Below are 24,684 nucleotides of genomic sequence, written 5' to 3'. Positions count from 1 at the left end.
CCTCAGCTTCCATTTGAAATGGAAATTTATTACATCCAGCATGTGATGCTCTATGTTGTGCCCATCTATCTGCTGCGGAAAGGAGGTAGGTTGGCAATTTACCCTTCGCGTATTGAATTGGTCCCACACAATGAACAAGCTGTGCTCAATGGTTACCACAGATCCTATTCTTACTCTCTTTTTTTTTTGTCATTTTTCTCTATGATGTTATGTAATGGTTTCTGGTGATGTGTTGGTTTTGCATCTTGGATAACAAATAACAAAGACTTGTGCCAGGCGTTGAAACGAGGGAATAGAAAGATGGTCTTTTGCCCAAAGGGGTATCTAGAATGTGTTGGCCTAAGGTGTTGTCTTCTTGAGTAGTCTCTGCCATCTTGTAATGTTGTAAGTTGTTTGTGTGGTGTATTTTTTTAAGACTGTTGCCTTCTTGATGTCACTTGAGAAGTACTGCAGCTAAAATGAGCTCAAAAAAATCTTTTTTTGTCATTAGATCCCTGGGTAAATACCAGTCACCTAGTCAGATAAATTCCTGAAATTCTGAAGTGCTAATGAAACATGCAAGTGAAACGAGCTGGGTTGCTTGATCTCTCTGCTAACAGGATTACTATCTTGCATTAATTTATACTCTAATAGTTCAGCAAGTCTGGGAATCCCACATCATTTCAGTGACCAGTGCTACTCTGGCCTTTTAGAAGCTAATGCAGGACGTCTTCCTCTGGTGTGCTGCTCTGTCCCCCTCTAGCGTTGATAGGCCTCCAGCTGCATTTTCTAGCACACCTACATTGTTTCATACAGGAAATAAGAGTGGAATTTATGGTCCAGATGTTCAGTAGCCTCTAATGACAATGCAGGGATGTGATGTCAAGCAATGGAATACAATTTAACAAATGCTCCGAATGAGCTTAGTCGGCCCCTTCCACTGCAGTCAATCTGCTGTATTTTATACCAGCAGTCACGCGCACTTCTTTGCACTTCCTGCACTACAGGTTTGTAATTTCTGTTTGTTCTTCACTACTGAGTGAAACTAAGTAAAAACAATGCAGAGCAGAAAGTGAAGTACCATCATTCCAAAGCTCACTCAATTTCTCTCTCTCACTAGTGAAATATGCCAGCCACATTTCATTTTAATCTGTATTTGGTAGCATAGTTTGCCACAATTTAAGACTGAGTGCAGTGTAGATGTAGAAATTACACAAACTTGTAATCATAGTGGAGCAGGGAGGGGGAAGGAAGTGTGCCCAGCCATGTAGTACCCAGTAGGCAACAATGTGCGAGGCTCCTGTGATGTCACCAAACCACTTCTTCTGATGTCCTTGAAGACATCAAAACATAGAAGATATCATAGAACATGTCATTTTATGATGTATACTTGTTCTGCTTTAAAGTTTGGCCTTGGATGTCACTTGTGGTCTCCCATTTATATTTCTATTTTTTTTAATTAAAGGTTCTCTCTTTTTTCAGTGCTTGTTATTTGGGGACTGAGAGGATTGTGTCTGTAGTTTGGAGGGCTTTGTGTTGTTGTACAGTTCTCACCCTCGTGTAGTTTCCTAAATTTTTGCCCGTTATTAATTTATAGGTATTTGCTGCCATCTAATGTTGACATGGTAGCAGTGAAATTTCTAAGAGAACTTTGGCTAAATATTTCAGCTGAGATAGCCTCAGACTGTGTAACTAATAACTCCTCAATTTCCTATTGCATTTGGCTCTTGGTCGCCTGTCTGACTGTGGTGACTCTTTAGTAAAATACCCATGCAATTTTGTACTAATTACAGCTAATGCCACAAGAGATTAAATGTATGATTTTTGATGTAACAATTACTGAGCCTAAAAACATTTGTTAGCATTTCGTCATTTAACTGGCACCTTTGTTTCAAAGTGCTTTGAGTAGGTCAGACCCTTTAACCTAGCTGTGTCCTGGGTAGATTGCTTTATTACTGACATGTATCGTTATGCTGGTTTATTTCTGTATTTTAAATAGAAATTTCTGTTGGCTAATCTATAGATTATAGCTGGGAGAAGTAACTGAAGGGTAGTAAAAATGGAAAAATGAAGGGAACAGATTGCATGTGAAAAACGATCCCTCTCCAGCTTTATTGGGAACCTACTGATATTACTGATTGCCCTAAAATGACCTCTGTCCCAGCATTAACATTCCTCTAAGGAAGGTTGAGCAGAACACCTGGAGCGGAGATGATGTGGGGCTCAGTCTGTACAGAATGATGTTGGCATGCTTATTGAGCATCGTACAGTCACGCACCCAGGCTCAGTTAACTGTTAAAGTGTTTCCTTCTGGACAGGAAACTGGGTGACAGTAAGTGAGGGCTGTAATCCTTTATTTTCTCTCTCTCCCTGTTGTTCATTACAGCAGTGGAAACAGGTCATGTTGCACTGGCAGCATCACCTTCCTGCCCCACCCCTGTCAGTGTGGGGGCTTCACTAATGGCAGGATCAAACTGAAGGCTGAGCTCGAACATTTCTCATCAGTGCTGCGCAGTGAGCTCACTGAGAGCTCTGTGCTCGAGGTGTATTCCCCTTTAGGGATTAACACATCTTTCTCTCTTCTTCCTTCTCCCTGCCCTCTGTACTGATTGAATACAAATTGCATTACTTCCCCTTCTAACGTTTTTCCTTTCCAAGTGCACACATGTATGCATACACACGCATGCCAGTTGAGACAGAATAAATGATATAGCTCGTATCTCTCTGACCTGCAATAAGAGGCACTCATGCAGAACGGAGGTAGTTCAGATAGAGCAGTTCAACAGAGAAGCCAAACTGAAGGCAGGTCATGCATGAAACAGACCTGCAATTCTCAGCTTTCTTGCTGGATGAATCTTACCTTGTAACATGTGTGAACCCTGCCAAATATTGTTCTGTGCCTCTGGCAGGACACAACATTCCTGAAATAGCTGAATAGGTTGAAGCGGAGCAATAGGATGGATATAGAATTGCGGATATACTCACTGCTTCCTCTAGTCATCAGGAGGTGAGATTCTCATTTCCGTGTGGAAGAAGGTGTGCATGCTTTTGTAGCTCCTGAGTTGGGTTATAGTGGGATCAGATGAGTGCTGGGACTGGCAAAAGGGAGGTGCGAGAAAGGAATTATCAGGGTGGAGGGAAGAAGACGGGAACCGCAGCAGCATGACTTGAGACCAGGGAACCAACCCCTTCATTGAAAGCTCCTCAAACCACTTTCATCTACAGTTACAACTAAGCTTGTCTTCTAAAGCATATGAGTGTGCTCGGGTGAGTCTATTTTTTGCTGCTGGGATACAGACAGCTGGCAGAAGGCTCAGGGAGATGGCAGCTGAGGAAGTGTAATGTCTCAAACTGTCAAAGCTATTTCAACAGTGCATTAACCTGACCTTCTAAGATCAAAGTATTAGAGACCTTCAGTGCTTTTTGGAGGACTTGGTTTTGCCAGCTCATAACATGATGAAAAAAACCTACTTTGTGCTCCATCAGCCTCAGAGGTCTCTCAGTTTTTGACCGTCTCGGTCCGTAAGCTAGTTTGGTCAGGTTTTGGATGGATTTGACAAGATTAGATGTGTGCCTGATTTCAGAGTTTCAAATAGTTTTGAAGTTTAATCAAAGTGGAATTGCTGTTTCCTGGGGACTGTGAGCATTGGTCACTCCATAGTAGTTTTGGAATAAGGGTTGATTTGTAGGGGCTTCCTAACAGCAGAGTTGAGATCATCCTTCATGTGTTTTGAGATCCCCAGTGTTATTTAGTAGACTTTTTCAGTAACTTAGTGAAGAAGGCAAGGATGTTGGTGTTGGGTATTTTTAGGGTTTTGTCACTTTGAATCTGAAGATCTAGTGTGGTTAATTAGAGCCCTTTATGTTGGTGTCAATTATAACGTGATTTGACACTTTCACCTGCAGGGGGAGATGGTCACTAGCATCCACTCTGTTAAAATGGCCGGGCAAATTCTGAAAATTCACAGTTGAAACGTAGGTCATCCACTCTGTGGAGAGAGTAAATTAATTTGGTTGTATTTTAGGGAAGGGAAAAAAAAACACAACACCTTTTTGGAGCAAACTCTGGACAGCCATGTAGGCTGGCCCCATCTCCTTTTGAGAGCTGAGCACAGAGGGACAGACATACTGATCCTCAATAATTCAGTAGGTAAGTTGTTTGCTGGGAGCAGAGTGAGAATATTCAGCTTATAAGGCAATTCTGTATCGTCATGAGCAGTAAAGAAACCATCTCTCTGGCTCAGGTCACGAAGCCTTTTTCTTTTTTGATCTAATTGTCTTCAAAGGTGGCATCAGAACAGATTAATCTCTCTAGCACTGTGAGAAAGCCCATAGAAGCTGACGAACCTCTCCCTGCAACAAAGCACACCACCGTCACCCTTGGGAAGGCAGACAGAAGCTGCTCTGGCTACCCAGCTTCCTTAAGGGCAGGCGGTGGTTTTTACCTAACAAGAAGCTGGGCTCAGTTATGAGATGTAGAGCACAGGTAGCAAGTACAGATGGAAGGATCATTTTTTCTGTAGCTGTAAACTAGGGAGGTAGAATTAAAGCAATTAGGGAATTAAACTTTTGCTTTTTCTCTGGCTGCTGGGAATTATATACTTTAGCAATCCAGGAAGAATTGGCCGTATATTTGAATATAGTTAGATAGTTACAAACCTCGTTTATCTCCCTCTCAGTGAAATACTTTATAATAAGGGTTTCATTTCTTCCACTGAAACTCTTAACTGCTTAGAGAGCTGTTGACTCTTGTGCACTGTGTAAGGTTCCCTCTCATCCGATTATGTTCCTGCTCTCCTGCTGACAGCTTCCATGTTACTATTCCAGCTTTTCTCTGGCTCCCGGATCCCACGTGTTAGATGTAAGTGACTGGTCCGCTGCCCAGCAGTGCTGAGAGCTGGCACTTGGAGCAGCAGGGCAGCTGTGGCACTTGGCAGCTGGAGCTGTGTGCTGGGCTGCAGGCTCTTCTGCAGCTCGAGCATTTCCAGCTGGTCTTGTTCGAAGATTTAAGAGAGCTGGAGAGGAAGAGGAGGAGACAGTGTCTGTCACATGACCCACTGAGCTTCATGCACTGGGCAGTTCCTATTGTGAAACACTTGAACTAAAAAAGGATGTTCTGACTGGGCCCAAGGTCTGTTAAAGACTTCCCTCTGCATGCAAGAGACTGAGAAGTTGAGCAATTTTTTTTATTTTTTATTTTTACCAGTATATGGAAGAATGACTAACAATGTGAAGGAAAAGGAAGAGCCTTCTTTATGGCCTATCAAAAGTCACTCCTGACAGGAGCAGGTAATACAAGATCTCCTGTCCAAGGTGATTTTGACAAGAGTAGCTGACGGTTGGGAAATAAAAATCTCCTGGTATAAGGTTGTATTTTGAAATCTGCCCATAAATTCAGAACAACTGTAGGGGAAATTGCAGATTTCAGGTGATAACTAGCTCATCCTCTGGAGAACAGTTTTTCTGTTCTCCCCCTGGAAAGGAAGTTTGTTCTTTAGGCTAGCTCAATAGATCAAAATACGCTATTGAAATTAACCCCTTGATTAAGGGAAATAAAATGGAATTAAGTTTGCCCTCGCCTTTTTACAACTTGAAGGAATTGCAACAGTTGCTCAGAGTTTTGGATCAAGTATGTATAGCTCTAGTTAGGAGACTACTAAAGGAGAATGTTTGGGGCTGGAAAACTGAAGCATCTCTATTAAATATAGTAGCAAATAAAGCAAGACATTAATTAGGAAAGAGGGATTATTTTTAAACCCTATCAAATTAAAAAAATATACTGTATTTAGGTTCTAATTCTCCAATTCAAGCAGGAATAACTGTACTGCATTCTGTTTTCCTTTCTAGTAAATTGCATTCAAATTTTTATGATCCTATTATTTGATAACTTTAAATAAATATCAGTAATTCCTAAGACACTAGACATTTATATCGCTGCAACTAACACAAGACTTTGCAGGGGAAGATGGAAACCAATATAAAATAAATTGAGTCTCTGTGTTGATCTTTAGATTATTCAAGCCACGCTTCCATTTTGTGAATGGCAAAATTAACTACATAGCTTGTTCAAGGTCACGCAACTGCTTGCTGCAGAAGCAGATGAAGAATCCCAAGGCCCTCAACCTATATGAAGTCCTTCCTATCAGTGCTACTGAAATAATGAAGTTTAATCTAAACTGAAAGATGCACTGCCATGCTATTTCAACACAGGAACAAACATACAGCCTACTTGGATGACCCTGATTTGAAACAGTCTCAACTGTCTGGGGCATGAGCGTTTCCGAGAATGAGATTAGTGCCAGACTGGCAGCTGGATTAAATTTTTGAAAGTGCTTAACGTATAAGAACTGCCTGTGATCCTTTGTGGATAGAGAGATAGTGAAACTCACTGCCACATATTGAAATTGATTTCTCGTGTAAGCAGCAGATAGCTTTTGCCAAAGACAACACAGGCCATTCAAACAGCCACTCAGCTGGATCTCAATTTTCCTGTTTGTATGTTTTTGTTAGCAGACTGTGTACTATAGAAAATAGATCACACTGCTCTGTTAAGCAGGCATCTGTTGAATAGCAGGACAGTACAGTAATAAAATCTATAGTGATTATTTACTCAGTGACAAATGTACAGAAAATATCCCAGGTATGAATTTAAAATTAGTTCCCCCAAATACACTTGGGAATCCAAAGCTCTCTGAAATGCTTTTCTGTGGAGGTCATTGTTTCCTTTTTGTCCCTTGATGTCCAGATAAAGATACTGCTGAAAATCACACTATCGTTCTCAGGATTGCAAAGTCTAGCAAGGAGGAAATTTTCTCTTATATAGATTGAGAGTCTGTAGTGGGTGAGAGTCACCATGTCTTTCTTCTTTTAAGTCTTGGAACAAAGAGAGGATGTAGCAGTGTGAAATTCACAGCTGTAGGAACCTGAACAGCTCTCCTAAGTGACTTCTGAAACATGATTCCCTCACTAGATTGGAGCTGGCCACAAGAAGCTGCGTTTCAAAGCCAAACTATGTCACTGATCCGTTTTGTAATCTTGTGCAATTTTACTTAAAAGACTAATACTTGGGTCTTTTAATGACTGTATTCTCCCACCAATCCTGTTTCATAGTTGGGCTCACTTGTCTATTTCAGTGTTTACACTGCCTGCACTGTAGGCCTCACAAATCGTTCCCAATATCGAGGTCTATTATAGTTTTTCTGAGTGTTTACTTCTTTAGGATCTGTTCTCAGGCTTTACAGAAACTTCTGTTATAACGTAAGCAGCTGCCAACTAGGCAAGTTCATGTGAAACTGAATATGATATAGCACTACTCTGCCAGTTTCTGGGAGCTGTTTTAGATGCCCCATGTCTGTCCATGTTCAAGAAGCACCTGAATGATGCCCTCAGTAAATATGCTTTAACTTCTGTTTAGTCCTGAAATGATCAGGCAGGTGGACTTGATGATCTATGTAGGCTGCTTCCAACTGAACTATTCTTCTTCTATACCTTATTTAAATTTTATCTCATGTTTTGCATCTAGGCTAAACATGCCCATAAGTCTGCATAAGCAACAAAAAAACCACTTTGCAAGTCAAAGTATGTTTTCTTTATCCTGCAGCTGGGGAGGTAGTACGAAGAAATCATAGCTTGAGCAGGTCACTCAAAATTGGTGGGAGAGCCAAAAATAGAGCTATGGTCTCCTAAACTGCAACACCAAGGCTAATTGCTTCTTCTCTTGCTGTCTACAATGAAAAACTATTTGCAAGGTAGTATCGCGTACCTGCCATCCTACTCGTGTTTTCAGGCAGGGGAGTTAAATGAACCTCGCTATTTATTTAAGTGAAGCCTCCTGTACTGGTTTCTAAATAGGATACCAGCACTTCTGACATACGTAGCAAGCGTGCTCTAAGTAGACTGGTGTGAGTTTTCTGTTTTTAACTGCAGGAGGACTCCACTTAAGGTTACTCATGTAGTCTCGTACCTTGGGATTTTGCTTATAGTTCAGACACTGCCTCTGACCTTCACGCACCCACTTGATAAGAAATCTTATAAGCTGCCTTATGCTTTCAAAGTAGCTTCCCTGCTCCTGTTTGTCTTGGTAGCACCTAGTAACAGTTTGCTTACAGTGTGCAGCTGTATTTTGGATAATTACACTGATACTACTGCTCATTGAAGTCACAGTGAGTGATATATGGGGTCATATGTGCTGCTGTCAGTCAAGCCATACTATCAACTCCTCACTCTGTCGACTAGCAACAGAGAAGCTATGTTACATTGAGTGGACAACGAATACACACATAGTTTTAGAATGTAAAGTATAGGTAATTTTGGTAAGAATATTGCAACTTTGAGAAAATTCTACTTAAATTATATTACTACAAGTAGCTGCTGCAAAATCAATCTAGATTGGCATGATGTGTATACTGTGGAAGAAAACTGCGCAGAGAATTTTAAAAGCACAGCGGGGATTGAGAAAGCAATCCTCTAGGGATTATGAAACTGAGACAGCATGCACCCCTATACAGTGGTGTGGTAAAGCAGATAACAGCAGTTATTTGCCTTTATCTATGTAAAATAGTATACATAGGCACACTCGTACCAGCTTTAGTCTGGTGAGTACTGTCATAGCTAGCTATGTATGTGTAGTTAAATTTGAGTTCCCAGTAGTGTTGTACAGCATATGCCGAAATCTGTTAAATCTTCCTGGTAATTACTGAATGTGCAAGCTAGCAAAGGCTAATATGAATATTGCACCATGTGCAGTAAGCCATCCTTTGAGTACTGGTTATTCATTCCAATGTTTAATAACATCTAATGGGTCAGGGAGTGCAAAGGTAGATAAAAATGGTGTATTAATTGTCTGAAACACAACAACTTTTTGTAGCAGTTGAGTGGTGTGACAGTATGCATATCTTTCTTTTGCATCCCTAGGTTATTAAAGTCTTACAGAAAATAGTATTTTCCCAGTCTTAAACTGAAGATTTCGTGTCAGCTAATAAGTGCCTGACAACTCTGTACGCTGTTTTTGTTATCAACATGCAATGTTGGAATATTTAATTCCAAAAATTGTCTGGTATCTAAGGATACTTTTATTAGATCTGACTTCTTTGGTCCACTTTAGATCATGTGAGATGTTGTTTTATCACTAAGTTGACAAAATCTCATTTAAGGAGTTGAGAGAAGCATGAGCCCAGGAAAAATGTGGTATTTGCTACTTCATTTGAGGGGGAAAAGTATTTTACAGTGTCTGTGATACCCGGTTATGAAAGTGTTTTCGGGGTAGATCTGAAAATATATCCACAGCAGTTTTCACTTAAAAGCAGCCTGGCATTAATGGCTTGACTGCTTTATATAGCTTTTCTGTTCCTATGCATTATTGGCACAAGTTATTTTTTAATAGTTGTTGAACAACTATAAAATAGGACATGGCAGTTTGTGCTGTAATACAGCACTGCACATTAACTGCTGCTGCCTGCGTTAGTTCTGGGCATGCTTAAGTCATAGCCCCCATAAGAAGCAGGTGTTTAAGTACAAATAATGTGATTTTTGAAAACTTCCTTGTATACCATTACTGTATTTTAGAGTATGTTATTTCTGTGGTAGAAGGCAAAATAGGCAGGCTTTAATGAGGTAATACAATGTATGTTTTAATGCTGTACCAGGAGGAGGGAAGAAAATGATCAGGATGCTCCAGGTAAGAAAGAAGGCACTCCAATATTAATTATTATAATGGTATTCAGTAAGTTATCAGCTAAAGCCAGATGCCCTAGCATCCACATAGGAGAAAAGAGAGGATTATTCATGAGTGTTTGATGGACACAGCAATTCAGCTGAATACTAACTGAATACTAATGTATTCCTTTCTTTTTAAGGTATCTACACTCCAGAACCACTCTCCAATTTCTGGTGGGCTCTTTTATCTACTGGGTTTATGTTTGTATATCATTTTAGCATCTTGCAGATTCTGGGTTTGGTAAGTAAACACGGGTTAATAAATGGATAGTTTGCAAGTACATTGAAAGTAGAAACACTGACTAGTTTTTCCAGGTGTCCAGATATATAGGCACGGTTAAGACTCGTGTGCAGATTTTTAATTGCATGTTCTAATGGACACTTGTATCTCATATCTCACAAGTATTGGCAAAGCCTCTCATAAATCAACTATGTACCTGCATAAATCCATCTATTAAATGCACAGCTGAATTCAGATCTGCTTTGCTTATGAAAGCTGCACTGCTTGTGTTGAACAAAGGATTGTCATCTAAGCAATTTTGATCATTATGGTAAATTACCCTTTTCAGTGTCTGAATCAATGCAACACAAAATATTGTTAATTTATAAATCTGTTGTCCCTTTCCCTAGGTTACAGAAGTGAATTTGAACAACATGTTATGCCCAGCCATCTCAGATCCTTTTTATGGGCGCTGGTATCGAATCTGGGCATCTGGACATCAGACAGTCATGACTATGACTCATGGGAAGCTTGTAATCCTGCTGTTTTACAGTGCTGTCCCCATCTTTAAATGTAGCGTGGACTTACTTAGACTCCCCGCTAAGAAAATAGACTGAAATTTCTCCCCATGGAGTAGCACATACAGGAAGCAGAGACACCTGTATTCATACTGGAAAACAAAGAGGAGGGATGAGAAGACTGTGTGTTTATATTTCTCCCCACAGTTTATTGCCTCAAAAACACCTCTGTTATCAATTGAGGGTTCTTCTTTTAACTGCTGTTTCTCACTGCCTATTGCCAATGGCAAAATTAGTGGCCTTATTCTGGGAAAGGTTCGTGTTTTATACATTTTGTGCAGATTACAGTAGAATCATCTTGCTAATCCACCCTTTAAAATTAGGCCAGGATCTGTCCACATTCCAGCAAAGAGAGTGGCAGTGCTACCTCATTTTGACTTCTTTTCCACTAAACATGAGTACAGTTATAATCACAGAATAGGAAGGAAAGCTGAATTACAGCTCTCCACTGATGTGAACAGAACACAGTTTGAAGTGCATCATCCTGGCTTAACTCTTAGCACTTAAATGTTGCAAAATGGTCATAGTGGAATGATGTACATGTGATCTCCCAGTCATAGGTGCAAAACAGTGAGGTTCTACTGTATTTTCATTAAGCTGGTTGAAAATATTGGGGAACAATAATTCTTTCAAAAATCATGATTTTTTTTTATCTGACTACTTCGTTTCTTAAGCTGCTGGGGGTAAGTATCTGTCTGCCGAGGTCCCATCAGATCTTGATCCTTTGGAGATGCTTCTTGATGGATTGGAAGAACATATTGAAATAATTTCAAAAGCCCACATTACGTGTAAGCTACAATAGATATTTCATCCACTGCTCTGACCTGCCTTTAAACAAAATGTTTTCTTTGGCACTTAGTTTAGATTGGAGAGAGAGTGGGAATACAGAGTCCAATGTAAACAGTTTTCTTTTTCTTTTTTTTAACTTGCAGTATATTGAAACATTCCTCCTCTGTATTCTACCCTGATCCTTAATAGAGTGGTTAATGAGGAAACAAAATGAAACTTTCTTTCTCTTTGACTCTAATACATTCTGTACACTTTTTAAAATATAGGTACAAAAAGGAATGTCACGTTAGCACAGGACTGAAAAAGCTGTGTTCCAGTTTACTAGTATGACTAAATTTTCTTGTCAACCTGTGTTTTGGAGTAGAACAGGATGTAGGTAGACAGAATTATAAATAGTAAACTGGCTAAGGGGAGAAACTGCTGGGCAGGAAGCTGGGAGGGCTCTACTGTGTGCCTCCAGATAGCTAATTGCAAGCCTATTGTTGTGCAGCATTTCAGGGCTGCAGGAATTTTGTTGTACAGAAGTTTGTTGCCATTTATAGATTATTTGCATTGTATTGTGGTAGCTGTGACTTGTAAGATAAAAACAAAACCATCATACCTCCTCTGGATGGATCACCCGAATACATACTCTGATGTGAAGGTACAGTCATTTATACCTCAAGAAGAAAAGTAAGAATGATAAGTGGTTGACTTTCTTTTTCTTTTTTGTAAGATAAGTTTTCATTGGAGAAGGGAACAAATGGCTTCTCCAAATATTTTTCACTCCACATGGTTTTATTTAAAAAAAAAAAAAAAAAAAAAAAGTAGATCCCAGTTAGATGTACTTTGTTCTACATTTAAATTTACAAACTCGCTTCTGGCTTTCTTCCATGCCTATAAACTAAATATCCTGTACTATCACAACCTGAGAACATGAGAACAATCTGAACTATCCGTCAAGCATGGATAGCTTGTCCCTGTTATAGACTACACTACTCCATGTGCCCTTACTCAGTGTGCAGGTTGAGAAGACAAAGTACCTGATACTAAGAAGTATCACAGAGTTCACTAGCAATTGTTGATTCTGCAAATGTCTAAGTAGGTACTGAACTTCACTGAGCATCCCACTACTGCCTCAGTGAAGCTGGGCATATGTTGCCTAAGTAGTTGTGGAGTGCGGGGCCTAAAGAAAAAATGCATTGGTACTGAAGGCTTGAACCCATCTGTGGAAGACCACAATTAGCTGCTGAAGTACTTCAAGAGTCAGAACTGCATCTGAAGTTGATGAAATACAGAATGTTGCTGGGAGATGCTAAGATGGGCACTGCTGGATGTTAATGCGTGCTCTCTATTAATGTACTTCATCTCCTATGAACAGCTAAATGTAGTGTTTCTGCCCTCCCCACAGTTAGTCAACTGTATCTTGGTTTGTTTATTGCTAATTTGGCAAAACGCCTTGGGTTGGATCTAGTCTGCTTTAGAAAGAATGTTTGGTGTAACAGTGGGATGATTTTGCCAAATTTTGCAAACACTAGCATTATAATTTACTTAATTTTAATCACTATTTTTTGAAGAATCCTGTTTATTTTTTTTCTTCAGAATATAATATTCAAGCTACTGGAAAAAAAAAAAAAAGAGAGTAATGCCTTCTCCTCCCTCTCCTTCCCCCCCTAAAAAAAAATGCCAGTATTTCCTGTCTTCTGCAGTCCTGTGCTTCAGGGCATTCATTCTAACCAGGTATAAAACAGCTCCTCTTTCTCACCAGTGACTGCCTCTGGTCAATTAAGACTGCAGAAGCATTTACATAAGCTCAGGTGTCTCAGTGCAAGCTCTTTTCTTGGAATGCAAAGCCCTTCTGACTGACTTAAAATTGAAGAGCAGGAGTGGTGACTTCAAGTACAGCCACCACTACGGGAAAGTCCCTAGGGCCGTTTGGTTTCTGTCTGGTGCTGGGCCTCCCGGTCTTCTCACCATTCTGGGCACAACTTCACAACAGCTGCCAGAACAGTTCATCACAGCCAAAGGGAAACTTGTATTCCCTTTCCACACCTCACCGGTGCAGGTTTTGGTGTCTAAACTGCTGAAGTTGCTAAAATGGCTAATTGAATGTGGTAATTTAGCAAAGAAGTAGAGAGCTAAACCACTACCCTCAGTAAGGCTGTTCTGAGGGTCAGAAGACTGGTGCCACTGGGATCATGAGGGAGGGCAGCAGTCAGCACCTCTTTGTGAGGGTAAGCTGTATTGACTTCTTCGCTTGATGTCTTTTACTGATGAAGTTGGCCAAGTTATTGTTCCCCCTGCCCCTTTCTGAAGGTTATTTTTAAACGTGGTATTTCAGTTTCATTTATGGGATGGTTCCCCAGCAAGCTATGTCAGCACAGCTGAGACGTGAGCTTCGTGTATGGAGAAGAACAGGGCAGAAAAGGAATGAACTTCACATCCCTTACTCCCCAGCTGTCTCGGGTAGCTGTTTGGAAGATGCATCTTACAGAGCTTGTTCAGTATGTAGGATATTAGTTTGAACAGGAAAGCAGAACACTTAACCTCCATGTAGGAATATCTGTTTTCTTCCCTGCCAGATTTTATTTTCCCCTAGTAGTTTATTTTATGGGCAGTTATGCTGTACAGGTGATTTCTCTGGTTGCTTTTATGTTGGAAATTAAAGAGTGAAACTATGTTGCTATTCTTAAAAGCTAATCAGCATTCTCTCCTGTGGCATCATGGACACAATCTATGTCAAAGGAAATTCAAGCTGTTGTCCACTACCTGGTTATGAGGTTTTACACTGGAGCAGTGCGATGTGTGAGCAGAAGGGTAGTCCTGGCCCTCCCTAGTCAGACGTTCTGGAGTCTTTTATCTCAGTGCTACCAGTTATGAAGATAGTAGGGGCACATATGGTGCACAGCCAGAGGCTGCCCATATAGCCCGACAGACTGTTCCTTTCAGTAGGGGCCTGTATTTTAGATGTGCTTAGGCTTCGTTACAAAACCTCACCCTGAAATGGCTTGATTTGCTGACCATGAGCAAGTCATGTACAATACCAGAAAAAATTCTTGTGTGGTGCTTCATTTCATCTAAGTTATGTGTTCAGCTGTCTGAACAGAGCTTTCTATTCCAATTTTTAGTACAAGGACACTCCAAACAAAAGAAACAAGGAGCAATGAGAATGACTATCCTTTCTGCCAACAAGTGACAGTCTAAACTTCCTTCCAGGTGTAGACATCAATGAAGCACTAGTAACTACAGTAAAATTGTTTACGGATCAGATTGTTTATGCAGCACTCCAAAGCATAAAAATGAGCAACTACACATTCTGAATCCACCATAACTTCAGGTGATAGCCTGTGAATACTGAGATTATTGTGTCAGCGATTGTGCCAAGGCTTTAGCTGTCTAGGACATATGCAGCATCTTTTTTTTTTTTTTTTTTTTAAGGATTCAGACACTGTAGGCAGTATTTGAGCTGTATCTGTTTTATGTAACTTCCTTCTCTTTAAGCACCAAAGAATTTGCATCTTGTTTTCTTTTTGAAGGGTGAAAACTACCAGTTCTTGATCATACTTAAAAATTAATGAGAACCCCTGTCTGTGACCACAACACCCATACTTGGGGTTTGGTTCAGCTTCTTGTGGGCTTTAATTACAAGCAGCATTTCTCAAGTCCTTTGTGCTTAAAGTATAGCTACATTGCTGAAGCTGGGAGACTCAAAAAGTCAGTTTATTTGCATACCTTTATTTTATACAGTACCTCATTGTAGATCTACCCCTCGGTCTCCGGCCACAATCAGGGTTTTGATATTTCTGTATATTTGATAATATTTTGTAAAGCCTAATGGTATTTTCCTTTCAGAAATGGCTACTTGCAACTGTTCAAGTACTGTATTTTACTCTTAGATCCTAATTCTTGCATCTAAACTACAGGCATGTGTTTCCTATGCATCTATACCTAATGGCAACCATAGATGATGTTGTTTTTCTTGCTGTTGCAAGTCATAGAATGATTTGGGCTGCAAAAGACCTCGAAGATTGTCAAGTCCAACCATGAGCTTGACTTACGGAGTCCTACCACTAAACCATGTCCCTTATTGCCATGTCTATGCGTCTCTTGAATATCTCCAGGGATTGGGACTCCACTACATTCCTGGGCAGCCCAGTCCAATGCTCGATCACCCTCTTCATGAAGAAATTCTTTCTCATGTCCAATCTAAACCTCCTCTGGTGCATAATGAGACCATTTCCTTTTTGCATCCTATCACTTGTCGTGTGATCCACGTGGTGGATTCTTAGGAATTAAAAGCTCTAAAAAGGAAAAAATAAAAAATAAAAAAGGTGGGCATATGTCAGCCCTTCTGTTAGTAGCTGGAAGGCTTCTACAGGCAGACAGGTCAATGTTAATGTTTTCATTTCTACAGTGACAAGATACATAACAAATCTGTTCATTCTTGTGACCTCATGCTCAAGATGCTATTGTTGTATATCTGTATTGCAGCTTTTAGTAATTTAGTAAAGCCAAGCTGTTTTTAAAATGATGTTATTTTTCTGCAGGGTCAATTTTGTACTTTTTTTTTTTTTTTAAATTATTCCTGCATTTACTGAGTCATTATCTCAATGCTGCAGAGGATGCAGCAAGCAGAACGGTAAGCATACCCACACCACTCTTGCCAGCCAAACTGTGCCAGGGAGCTGGAATTGCTCAGGTACTGGACTGATGTACAAAGCAGTCTCTGGAAACTTGCAGTTCCTCTTACCCAACCCTCTAGTTCAAGTGTGCTGTTACCCAGGCACCGAATGGAATGGCAAGGGCAAGGATGGATGTGGAGAGGCTCAACTTCCACGTATGCTGTTAGTTCTGAATAATTTGTAAGAGTGTTATAAATTTTGTAACTTTTTAATGTGCTAAAACTTGGTAATGAGGTAACATTTACAAATAAGGGGTAATTTGTGAACTTGTTTTTGTATTTTGGTCTGATGATTTTTTTTGTTGTTGTACCCTAAGTCCAGCTCACTGGGCAAATAGTTGTTAAACCTTTGAATTAAAACAAATAAATGCATTTTAACAGTACTGTACAGTTTTGTCATCATTGTAATCATGCTAGGCACTGAGTCTGTCTTGCTCATTATTTTCTGAAACTAAGTAAGAAAACTGAAGTTGATGTTCCACTTCTGCTCGTAATATTAGCAGTTAGTCATAGCGAGATGCATCAAATCAGATAAGAATACAGACTCTCCTGTTTTAAGCAATCTGTACTGCTAGAGGTAGCTTACCTTGCAGGTAGCAGTTCCTTTAAGTGAGAACAATGATTACCAGAGTTTATTTTAAACACTGGAGTATGACCTGTGCCTGTTATTCTAGCAATCACACAAGCCAAGCCTGAGTTTACTGGTAGACCTCACTGCAGGACATAAATCCTTTAGTTGCTATTCATATGTTCTTTGTCCATGTCCCATGGGTTTAAGAAAAAAAAAAAAAAAAAAAAAAAAGTAAAAAAGCTCTGGAAACAGTATTATGATGTCTTCTACTCTTCTTTCAAATTTCTTTACCACAGTTGTGGAGAGTTTTTTAATTTCCTGTTCAATTCTAAGTCACTTCAGGAGAGGAATACAGAAAAAGTACAGAAATGTTCAGCTCAAATTTTTAAGTACATTAATTACAGTAGCATTCTGGCCAGTCTCGCACCATAAGCGATGGCAAAGAAGTTCCATCATTAATGCACTCCTGAAATGTTTCTGGCCGTAATAAAAGGGACTTTTAAGTACACTGCAATAAACACTGTGACCCAGTACAGTCTCAGACAACCAGTTAGATCATTATGTAAATTTCCTGATGAAAGAATACTGGATATGCCCACTTGAGTTTACTATATATGCATTTTAGATGTTTTAAGTTTTCACCTAGTTGGAGAACAGAACCAATTCCCCAGCTTAAATTCTCTTGAAAGACTGGTAAGTCCTTACGCATAAGTCTTTAAAGCAGCTTAAGTAGAAATTTAGTGTAAAGTACATTCTGAAAACCTGAAATGAACTAACTAAGCCATTTCCTTTTCAGGCACTGCTAATTATCCTCTACAGCACTCAACAACTCTAATTGTAAGTCAGCTTTTCATTGTTTAATATCAACATATATGTAAGAACAAGCAAATAACCACTTCTGAAACATCCCCAATACTCAGCATTATTTTGCTAGTTTGTTTTTTGTACTGTGTTAGCTCCATCGCTGGCTGAAGGAAACTTTTGGTAGGGAAGTTAACTAGCTGGACATCTCAATGAACTGTGAGTTTCAGGTTGATTTAATGATACAAAATCTGTAAAATACTAAAACCACAATGGAAGCTATTTACTCAAGCAGGTTTATCCCTTTAATTTTTATCTTCTAAAAATAAAATCTTTAAGCATCAGTCATCAACAGCTAGAGATTACTTTTTTGGGGGTAACCTATTACAACTGAATAAGCCAAAGGCTAATTAAAAGATTTCCAAATTCAGATCTGAATTCCAGGGCAACACTAGAAATTTCTTGCTCTGTCTCAGTTGTTGTCCTACAGAGGAAAACATACTCCCTTTAAGTCAAACTCAGTAAAACGTGTCTCAGTACACTAGGCACTTGGCTCAGGAAACAGTTTTCCATGTCATTTTTACATGCCTGTCATCTGGTCATCCTGCGTTTTGCCATCAGCTGGATTGTTGGTCTGTTGCTTCACAGGAACACACTCCTTGCCCTTATTAAATAAAACATCCCCTTGATATCATGGGTATCTACACCAATGTTGACGCTTGCCAAGCTTCCCTCAACCACTGAGGCACAGCCCAGAAAGCTCTGCTGCCATGTCAGAGGTACTCCAGGGGCACTGAAAACTGGTGCTGACAGTTAAGCTGATCCAGTGAAAGCAGCATGCCTGAACCCTTGGTTCACCAATAGTCTTACGCTAAAAACAACCAACCAAAATAACTAATATTAAAAAAAAAGAAAAAAAAAGAAAAGAAAGAAAACCCAACCAAACCAAAACAATCAACCAAACCTAAATTTTAAAAGTAGCCCTACTTTGTGGGGAATGGCACAGGACTTCTTACTTGATCTTTCATATTTCACAGGACTCCTGCAAAAATCACTGCAAACCCTGCACTCTTTTTTTTTCCGTAAAACATATCAGTTTATACATTAGCTATCTATGTCATGCAAGATAAAGAAACCCCTTATGACAAAGCTAGCCTAGATATTCTTTCAAATCACACCTGTGAGAGTAATGTGAAGAAAATACTGAAATTATTTCAGGTGATAGCAAGATACTTTTAATACACATTTTGCTGCATTAATCCATTGACTCATGTTCCTTTACTAGTGCAGGCAATGTATTGGTTACACCAGTGTAACTGGTTTTGCAACCAAGTTTTGTTTAAAGAATTTGAAACCAATTCCACCTCTCAGAGAATAAGGGGCCCGATCTTAAACATAATTCTGTATTTACTGGACAAAATTCCATATTTAAAATTTGATGTAACAAGTGCCAAAGTGGACATGAAACAGTTATAATTTGGAGTACTCAGTAACTCACGTCTGAATTACAACTGCAAGCTGCACCTGTCCAACTGGTTCCTACAGCAGGCAAAATGAAAAGACAGAATTAATCACAGGAAAATATTCCTAACACAGCATTAGCCTTTAAAATTAACAGTAACTGCGAATGCGTAAATAAAAAAAAAACAAAGTGACAAAGCCGCACAATTAAGCAGAGAAACATAAAAAGAAATGGTGATTCTTTTTCCTTATTTTATTGGGTAAATGATTTAAAAGGTAATAACAATAGTGTTAAAACTACTACAATATCTTTCCACAGCCATATCTCACAGACCCACAGATAACCTTCTATATATATAATTTTTTTTGCTTTTTCCTCATTTTATCTTTTTAAGCCATACTTATATTAAAATGCCCATTTCAACAGTTTCTTCACACTAATAGCAATTAAATGTGGAAGGAAGGAGGATCTAGTAATAAAGGAAGGGGGTTCAGGTAATCTGATATAATTGTAATCAATCAAGTTACTAAGAAAGGAAGGAAAAGAGAGAGGCTTTATAAGCTACTCCAGGTAGCCCTAAGCCCATTGTGTGTCACCACTGCATTACAGATAACTCAAGATGCTGGTGAACAATTAAATTTTTTTTTTGTAACATATAAAACACTAAAATAACTTAGAAACTAGATCCAAATATTCTGAAAAGAATCAACTTCGATATACAAAAACAGTCATAAGTTGTTACAAAAGTTTCAAACAAAAGTTTGTTTTCTCAGTGCGTTTATGTACCAGCGCAATTACTGGGTCCAGAGCAAAGAAAGAGGTTTTTATTTTTATTTTTTTTTTTTTATTTAACAGTAATAAAAAACGAGGAAAACATATCTTTGTATATAAAGAATCATTGCTGGTCTTAAGAATAAATGTAACCAGAAACCCTTTAAATCTGAGAGGCACACTTTGGGTTTCCTTTTTTTCTTTTTTTCTTTTTTTTTTCTTTTTTTCTTTTTTTTTTAAACATAAAAGGAAAGTCACCAGTTTATTTAAATGGAGGAGATACTCAGACTCCCCACATAAACTTAATTCAATTAACATCACTAGCAAAAATCAGTTAGAAACTGTACAAAAATAAAAAAGTTAACACATTTAATCCTGCAGGGATTTTGTAAGGACTGGAAGGCAGGCTTTAGGAGCAGCATTTGGGCATGGCTGGAGGCTTCTTTGGTTCGATCTAACACACACAAGAGATGTAACCTACTCCAGACAACAATTTTAAAAACCCGCACATTTGAAGACAAGTAAAGAGGTCCATATACAAACGCCAGGGTGTGCAAAAATGGATTTGACTGTCTTGATTTCATAGTGTATCTGAGGTCAGGACTCTCATGTGCCCTCCCCCTGCTGTGACCAGCATTTGGGGTTGAGATGGTGAAAAATCAGTGCTACGGCAGTCTAGACAGAAGGAAGGCCACTTGAGGCACGACTAAGCAATAGTTTCATGTCAAGTCCATTATTTTTTTTTTTTAACTTTAGTTTATAGAAGAGGGCTTTTAGGAACATTAAGCAAAAGAATTAAAAAATAAAATATTTTTAATGGAATAAGGCAAATGGATTAGTGCTTACCAAAAATTAGCATTCCAACTTAAAAACGGTGAAATTAACTGCTTGGTTGTACCTTAACTTTTTATAAAGTACCCCAAATAAAATAACAATAAAAAAGATCTGTATCTAAACCCAGTAATATATCTAAAAGGGTAATAAACATAACTATGAGGGAATGACATTTGTGAAAGCAATTGTTGATTAGCTTTAAGCAAACAGACCTATTCTGTCCCAGTGCATGTCACAGTGAACTGCACATTTTGTACAAATAAGCCCACATTTACACAGAAACAATCCATAGCATTTTCAGCACTTGCATGCTGAGGAGGTAGGTGCCCTAGAAACACTGTAGATAAACTGATTATTCCAATCTCTTCTACAAAATACCATACAATCTGATTGACCACAGACTTTGTAACAGTTTTTTTAATTAGTGATACAAAACTCTGGTCCAGAAGGGTCTGGCATTAACTCATTTCAAAAGCACACCTTTACAGTTTGTATAACACCCTTTTAACTATATTTTTAAGCAACAGCTACTAAGAGATAGACAAAAATGCATTGTGCATTATGCTGTATACAAAAAGGAGACAAAACTATCCTTTTCCCCCCCAAGCCATGGTGGGAAGTATTGCTGACCTTGTCCTTAAAAACCTGCAGGATTGTTTATTCATCAGTATATCATTATTACACTGGTAAGAAATTCTGTATAACATCTGCATATATCGAAGATTTTTTAAAAAATCTGATATGATTTTAGATCCGCATGACCAGTCACGTGACCTGCTTGAGGTTGATTAGCACCTTTCAATACATATATATTTTTATATATAATAGATCTTTTTAAAAAACTTCTAACAATGAGCTCATGCAGAAGCATGAGCATGCTGTAACGAGATGACAGATAAAGATGGGGTCGGATGACTTTTTTTTTTTTTTTTTTGCAGCAGAATGATTCAGTTTGTGCTCAGTTTCCCTATAAGGGCAAGGAAAAAACAAAACAAAACAAAAAACTTTATCAGGTAGCCACTTGTTCAGTTTCCACTTGAAGACAAATCCATTTAAAACCGCTCCCCAAGTAGAAACAAGACAACAGTATCATCCAAAATAGCTTCTGTATAAACATCTATTAATTTCTGCAGCGTCTGCCTGGCACCTCTTGGCTCCTGAAATTTCAGGCCTTCTGCTTATAAATTAAGGCATCACAACTGAAAATGTAAATATTTGGACATCAGATGCTGTGGATGAAGGAATACAAAAGACTTTCTATGAGAACCTCCATATAAATTAAGTGGCAGAGTTAACCTCACATAAGGGATGAGCAAAATTTATCCATAACTGTTTTTTGAAACATTTGTACAATTGGTCAGACTTTTTTTTTAAAATTACCTCAATCTTAATTCATCCATTTGAATTATATATATATTTTACAAACATTCATTATTCAAAAGAATTGGAATTTCTGCTTACCATAGTTTACTCACCCATATTAGGAAGGTCTTTTCTATAATAGATGGGATGTGTTGTCCCCTAAAACATGCGCTGACCTACAACAGGTATTAGTGGGAGTTCTGCAGGCACATAAGCAAGGAGGTAGGTCCTAGCATATACTGGGCTTGCAACTATACCACATGTACCTCTTAATAATCCTGTTTTTATAGTTGTTAAAAGTTCTAATCAGTTTTCTTTCTTTACCTCTTGGAGAAGTATCAGAATTATTACACAGTACTTAGAGCTCTCAAGTACTATTCCTGTAATAGATGAAAACATGTAAAAATTATGGCATACTTGTCCTGTGCTCTTTCACAACACTTTTTTTTTTTTTTTTTTTTTTAAACAAGTTAACTTTACCTAACTATTCATGACTTGATAAAATTCAGCAAGTTCAAAAGCACAAGAAAGAACAAAATAGGGATTTTTCTTTTCTAGAATAAGCTAACAAAAAGAGAAAGAAAAATACCTCACTTTAAAAAAAAATAATCCCAGAAACCCCAACGCCAGAGCAGCAGAGAACTCAATATAGTTTGCTACAATGTCTGGCGCATTTGCTATATTTTTTTCTATGAATTGTATATGCAAGTATATAGTAATGTCATAGTCAAAGGCACTAAAATCTAAATCAATTTTCTTCCTAATATGACATCTGCTACTCACCAATCTGCTTTTAAAAACAAATGTGACTCCTAATTTGAGATCATCAGAAAGGCATCATCTCATTACAAATGCATTACTATGACCAGGCTTGGCAAGGCTGCCTTCCCTCAGCTTCCAGCACAGAACAGGAGATAAACCTATCTGGTATCCTACTGGATTATGTCATGTCCTATCAATTAGACCACTTGATTCTGAAAATGCTGTAATATGAACTTCACTTATTGTACATTTCATTGCTTCTCTACATCCAAAAAAAGCATTTTGGATATCAGCCTTCAAATTCTGGCTGTATGTGCTGGATCTGAAGATCATGTATATAGCTACATGAAATCTTTCCTGCAGGGGTGAGATACTGTTCACAGAATATTATTAAGAAGGTTATAAAAATGCAATTCATTGTCTAGTATAACACCTGAATCTGATATGTTTCATTCCCTGTCAGAACTATTAATGAAAAAGCCATGAATGCCTTTTTTCCGAGCAAAGAATCCCTAACTGTAATCCTTAAACTCTTCCTTCCATCCACAGTCACAGAAAGCCTTGATTGATATAATTCAATGTTAATGAAGTAGAAATTTAAAATTTCATAAAAAACACAAGGGCTATATATGCTGCAAAAAAATCTGCAGTGACTCAATAATAAAAAAGTATGGGATCTTTGTAATAACGCAGTTTTTCCTCCCGTTGCCATGATGAGCTTAACGCGCTAAGGAGAAGCCTCAAAATGGCAACGGAAACTATCATCATAAAATGGTACAGTAATAGAGATAGCTAGACCAAGAAGGGGCAGGGTCTCCTGGGAAGAGGTCTGCAGAGAGGTCCAGTGACTGGTCATGCGGCTCAGTGTCAGGAATAATGGTTGTATGGTGGAAGGGGGTGCCCAATGCCATTTTGGAAGTGATGATGCTGACGATGGGCAAGGTACTCTGTGTAGCTCATGGTCATCTTCTCACTACGGTACCTAGAAAAGAGCAAAGAGGCAAATGCAAGAACTTTTACCAGGAAGCTAGGAGTAGCACTAAAAATTTGGCACTAATTGTACGTTTAATGATGAGAACAGCTCTGTAGGCTGATCTTAGGAATAATACTAACTTCAGTTGCACAAGAGCATGGAGAGAACCACTGTGGTTTTCAGGGTTATTCTTGAATTTTATGACAAGTAAGTGCTTATGAAAAATATTTCAAACACACAGAACTATTAAAAAATGTTGCCTACTACTTTATTCATGATAGAGGGAATTTAAACTCGTGAGGATTTACTGGGAGTGTCCCATATTGTCAGCCAACTCTCTACATAAAACCTAGGAGATAAACACTGTAAACAAGCGTTACAGATTTAGGGTCTGTTTCTAAAAAATCGGTATCAATTGTCTACTAAATTCTGCTCTTAAAATAATCCCAGCTACATTAAATGCAGTTATATCCTTTTTAGACTATATATAGCAGAAAGCAGAATCCAGACCCTGGCAAAAAATACTTCAGATACATTTGCATCAGTATTGTTTGACAAGGAACATCTTGCCACATTTATACTTATCTGTAAAACTGTGAAATCTACATAAAAATAACACTATTGCACATTGCCACAAATTTCACTTAGAAAGACCTTGCATAAGAGATCTTACAGATGAGAGTTGGTGAATCCAGCTACAGTGGTCTAAAATATTGCCACCTCCCCTGTTTATGACATTTCTCTTCTGGAGTTGCTCTGGTTGTTCTTTCCCCTTTTAGGTCTGAAAAAGCACAACACATGCCTCAACCACTTGCACTCACAACCCAACACAAAAATTTAAACTACTGTTGAGTTATCAACTGCAGCAACCGAGGCAGCAAACACATTTGTTTCTTTTGCCCCTTTGCCAGAGCAGAACACCTTACGCTTGCAGCTTTTTGCTTCAGTGCACATTTCAGAGCACTAAATAGCCCATATTTACTTGATAAAACAGTGTTGGTTAATGATGTACTGATTTAACAAGTGGTCATTGGTCCTGGCTATGAGATTAGCTGCAGCTCCTCTTGAATTGATGTGAATGGCACACAGCACTCACTGCCCCCAATGAGTAAGCTCATTTGTGAATGAAATCCTCTGCCACTATTAAACTAAACCATAAACTTGGTAATTAATGAAGTTGTTTCTAAGTGGGTTAAAATAAGCCAAAG

The 24,684-nt window shown here is 38.6% G+C and overlaps 2 protein-coding genes across 4 annotated transcripts in view; one reads left to right on the top strand and one right to left on the bottom strand.

Moving 5' to 3' along the window:
* Positions 1–16,323, top strand: part of TMEM164 (transmembrane protein 164) — a 46,535-nt gene extending 30,212 nt beyond the window's left edge. For all 3 annotated transcript variants that reach the window (XM_084535098.1, XM_084535099.1, XM_084535100.1), the window contains exons 5-7: positions 7–85; positions 9,834–9,934; positions 10,324–16,323. In XM_084535098.1, the coding sequence (XP_084391224.1) occupies positions 7–85; positions 9,834–9,934; positions 10,324–10,530 (387 nt within the window). In that variant the 3' untranslated portion in view covers positions 10,531–16,323. The remainder of the gene's footprint in view (positions 1–6; positions 86–9,833; positions 9,935–10,323) is intronic.
* A 2,688-nt stretch (positions 16,324–19,011) lies between these two features.
* AMMECR1 (AMMECR nuclear protein 1) overlaps positions 19,012–24,684 on the bottom strand; it is a 108,679-nt gene continuing 103,006 nt past the window's right edge. Inside the window, exon 7 of the mRNA XM_084535085.1 lies at positions 19,012–23,485. Within this exon, the coding sequence (XP_084391211.1) occupies positions 23,371–23,485 (115 nt within the window). The 3' untranslated portion in view covers positions 19,012–23,370. The remainder of the gene's footprint in view (positions 23,486–24,684) is intronic.

The sequence above is a fragment of the Aythya ferina genome (genome assembly GCF_964211825.1).
Source record: "Aythya ferina genome assembly, chromosome: 13".
In the NCBI taxonomy this organism is placed as follows: Eukaryota; Metazoa; Chordata; class Aves; order Anseriformes; family Anatidae; genus Aythya; species Aythya ferina.
The sequence above is the reverse complement of the archived record's forward strand: the minus strand, read 5'-3'. Positions and strand labels throughout refer to the sequence as shown.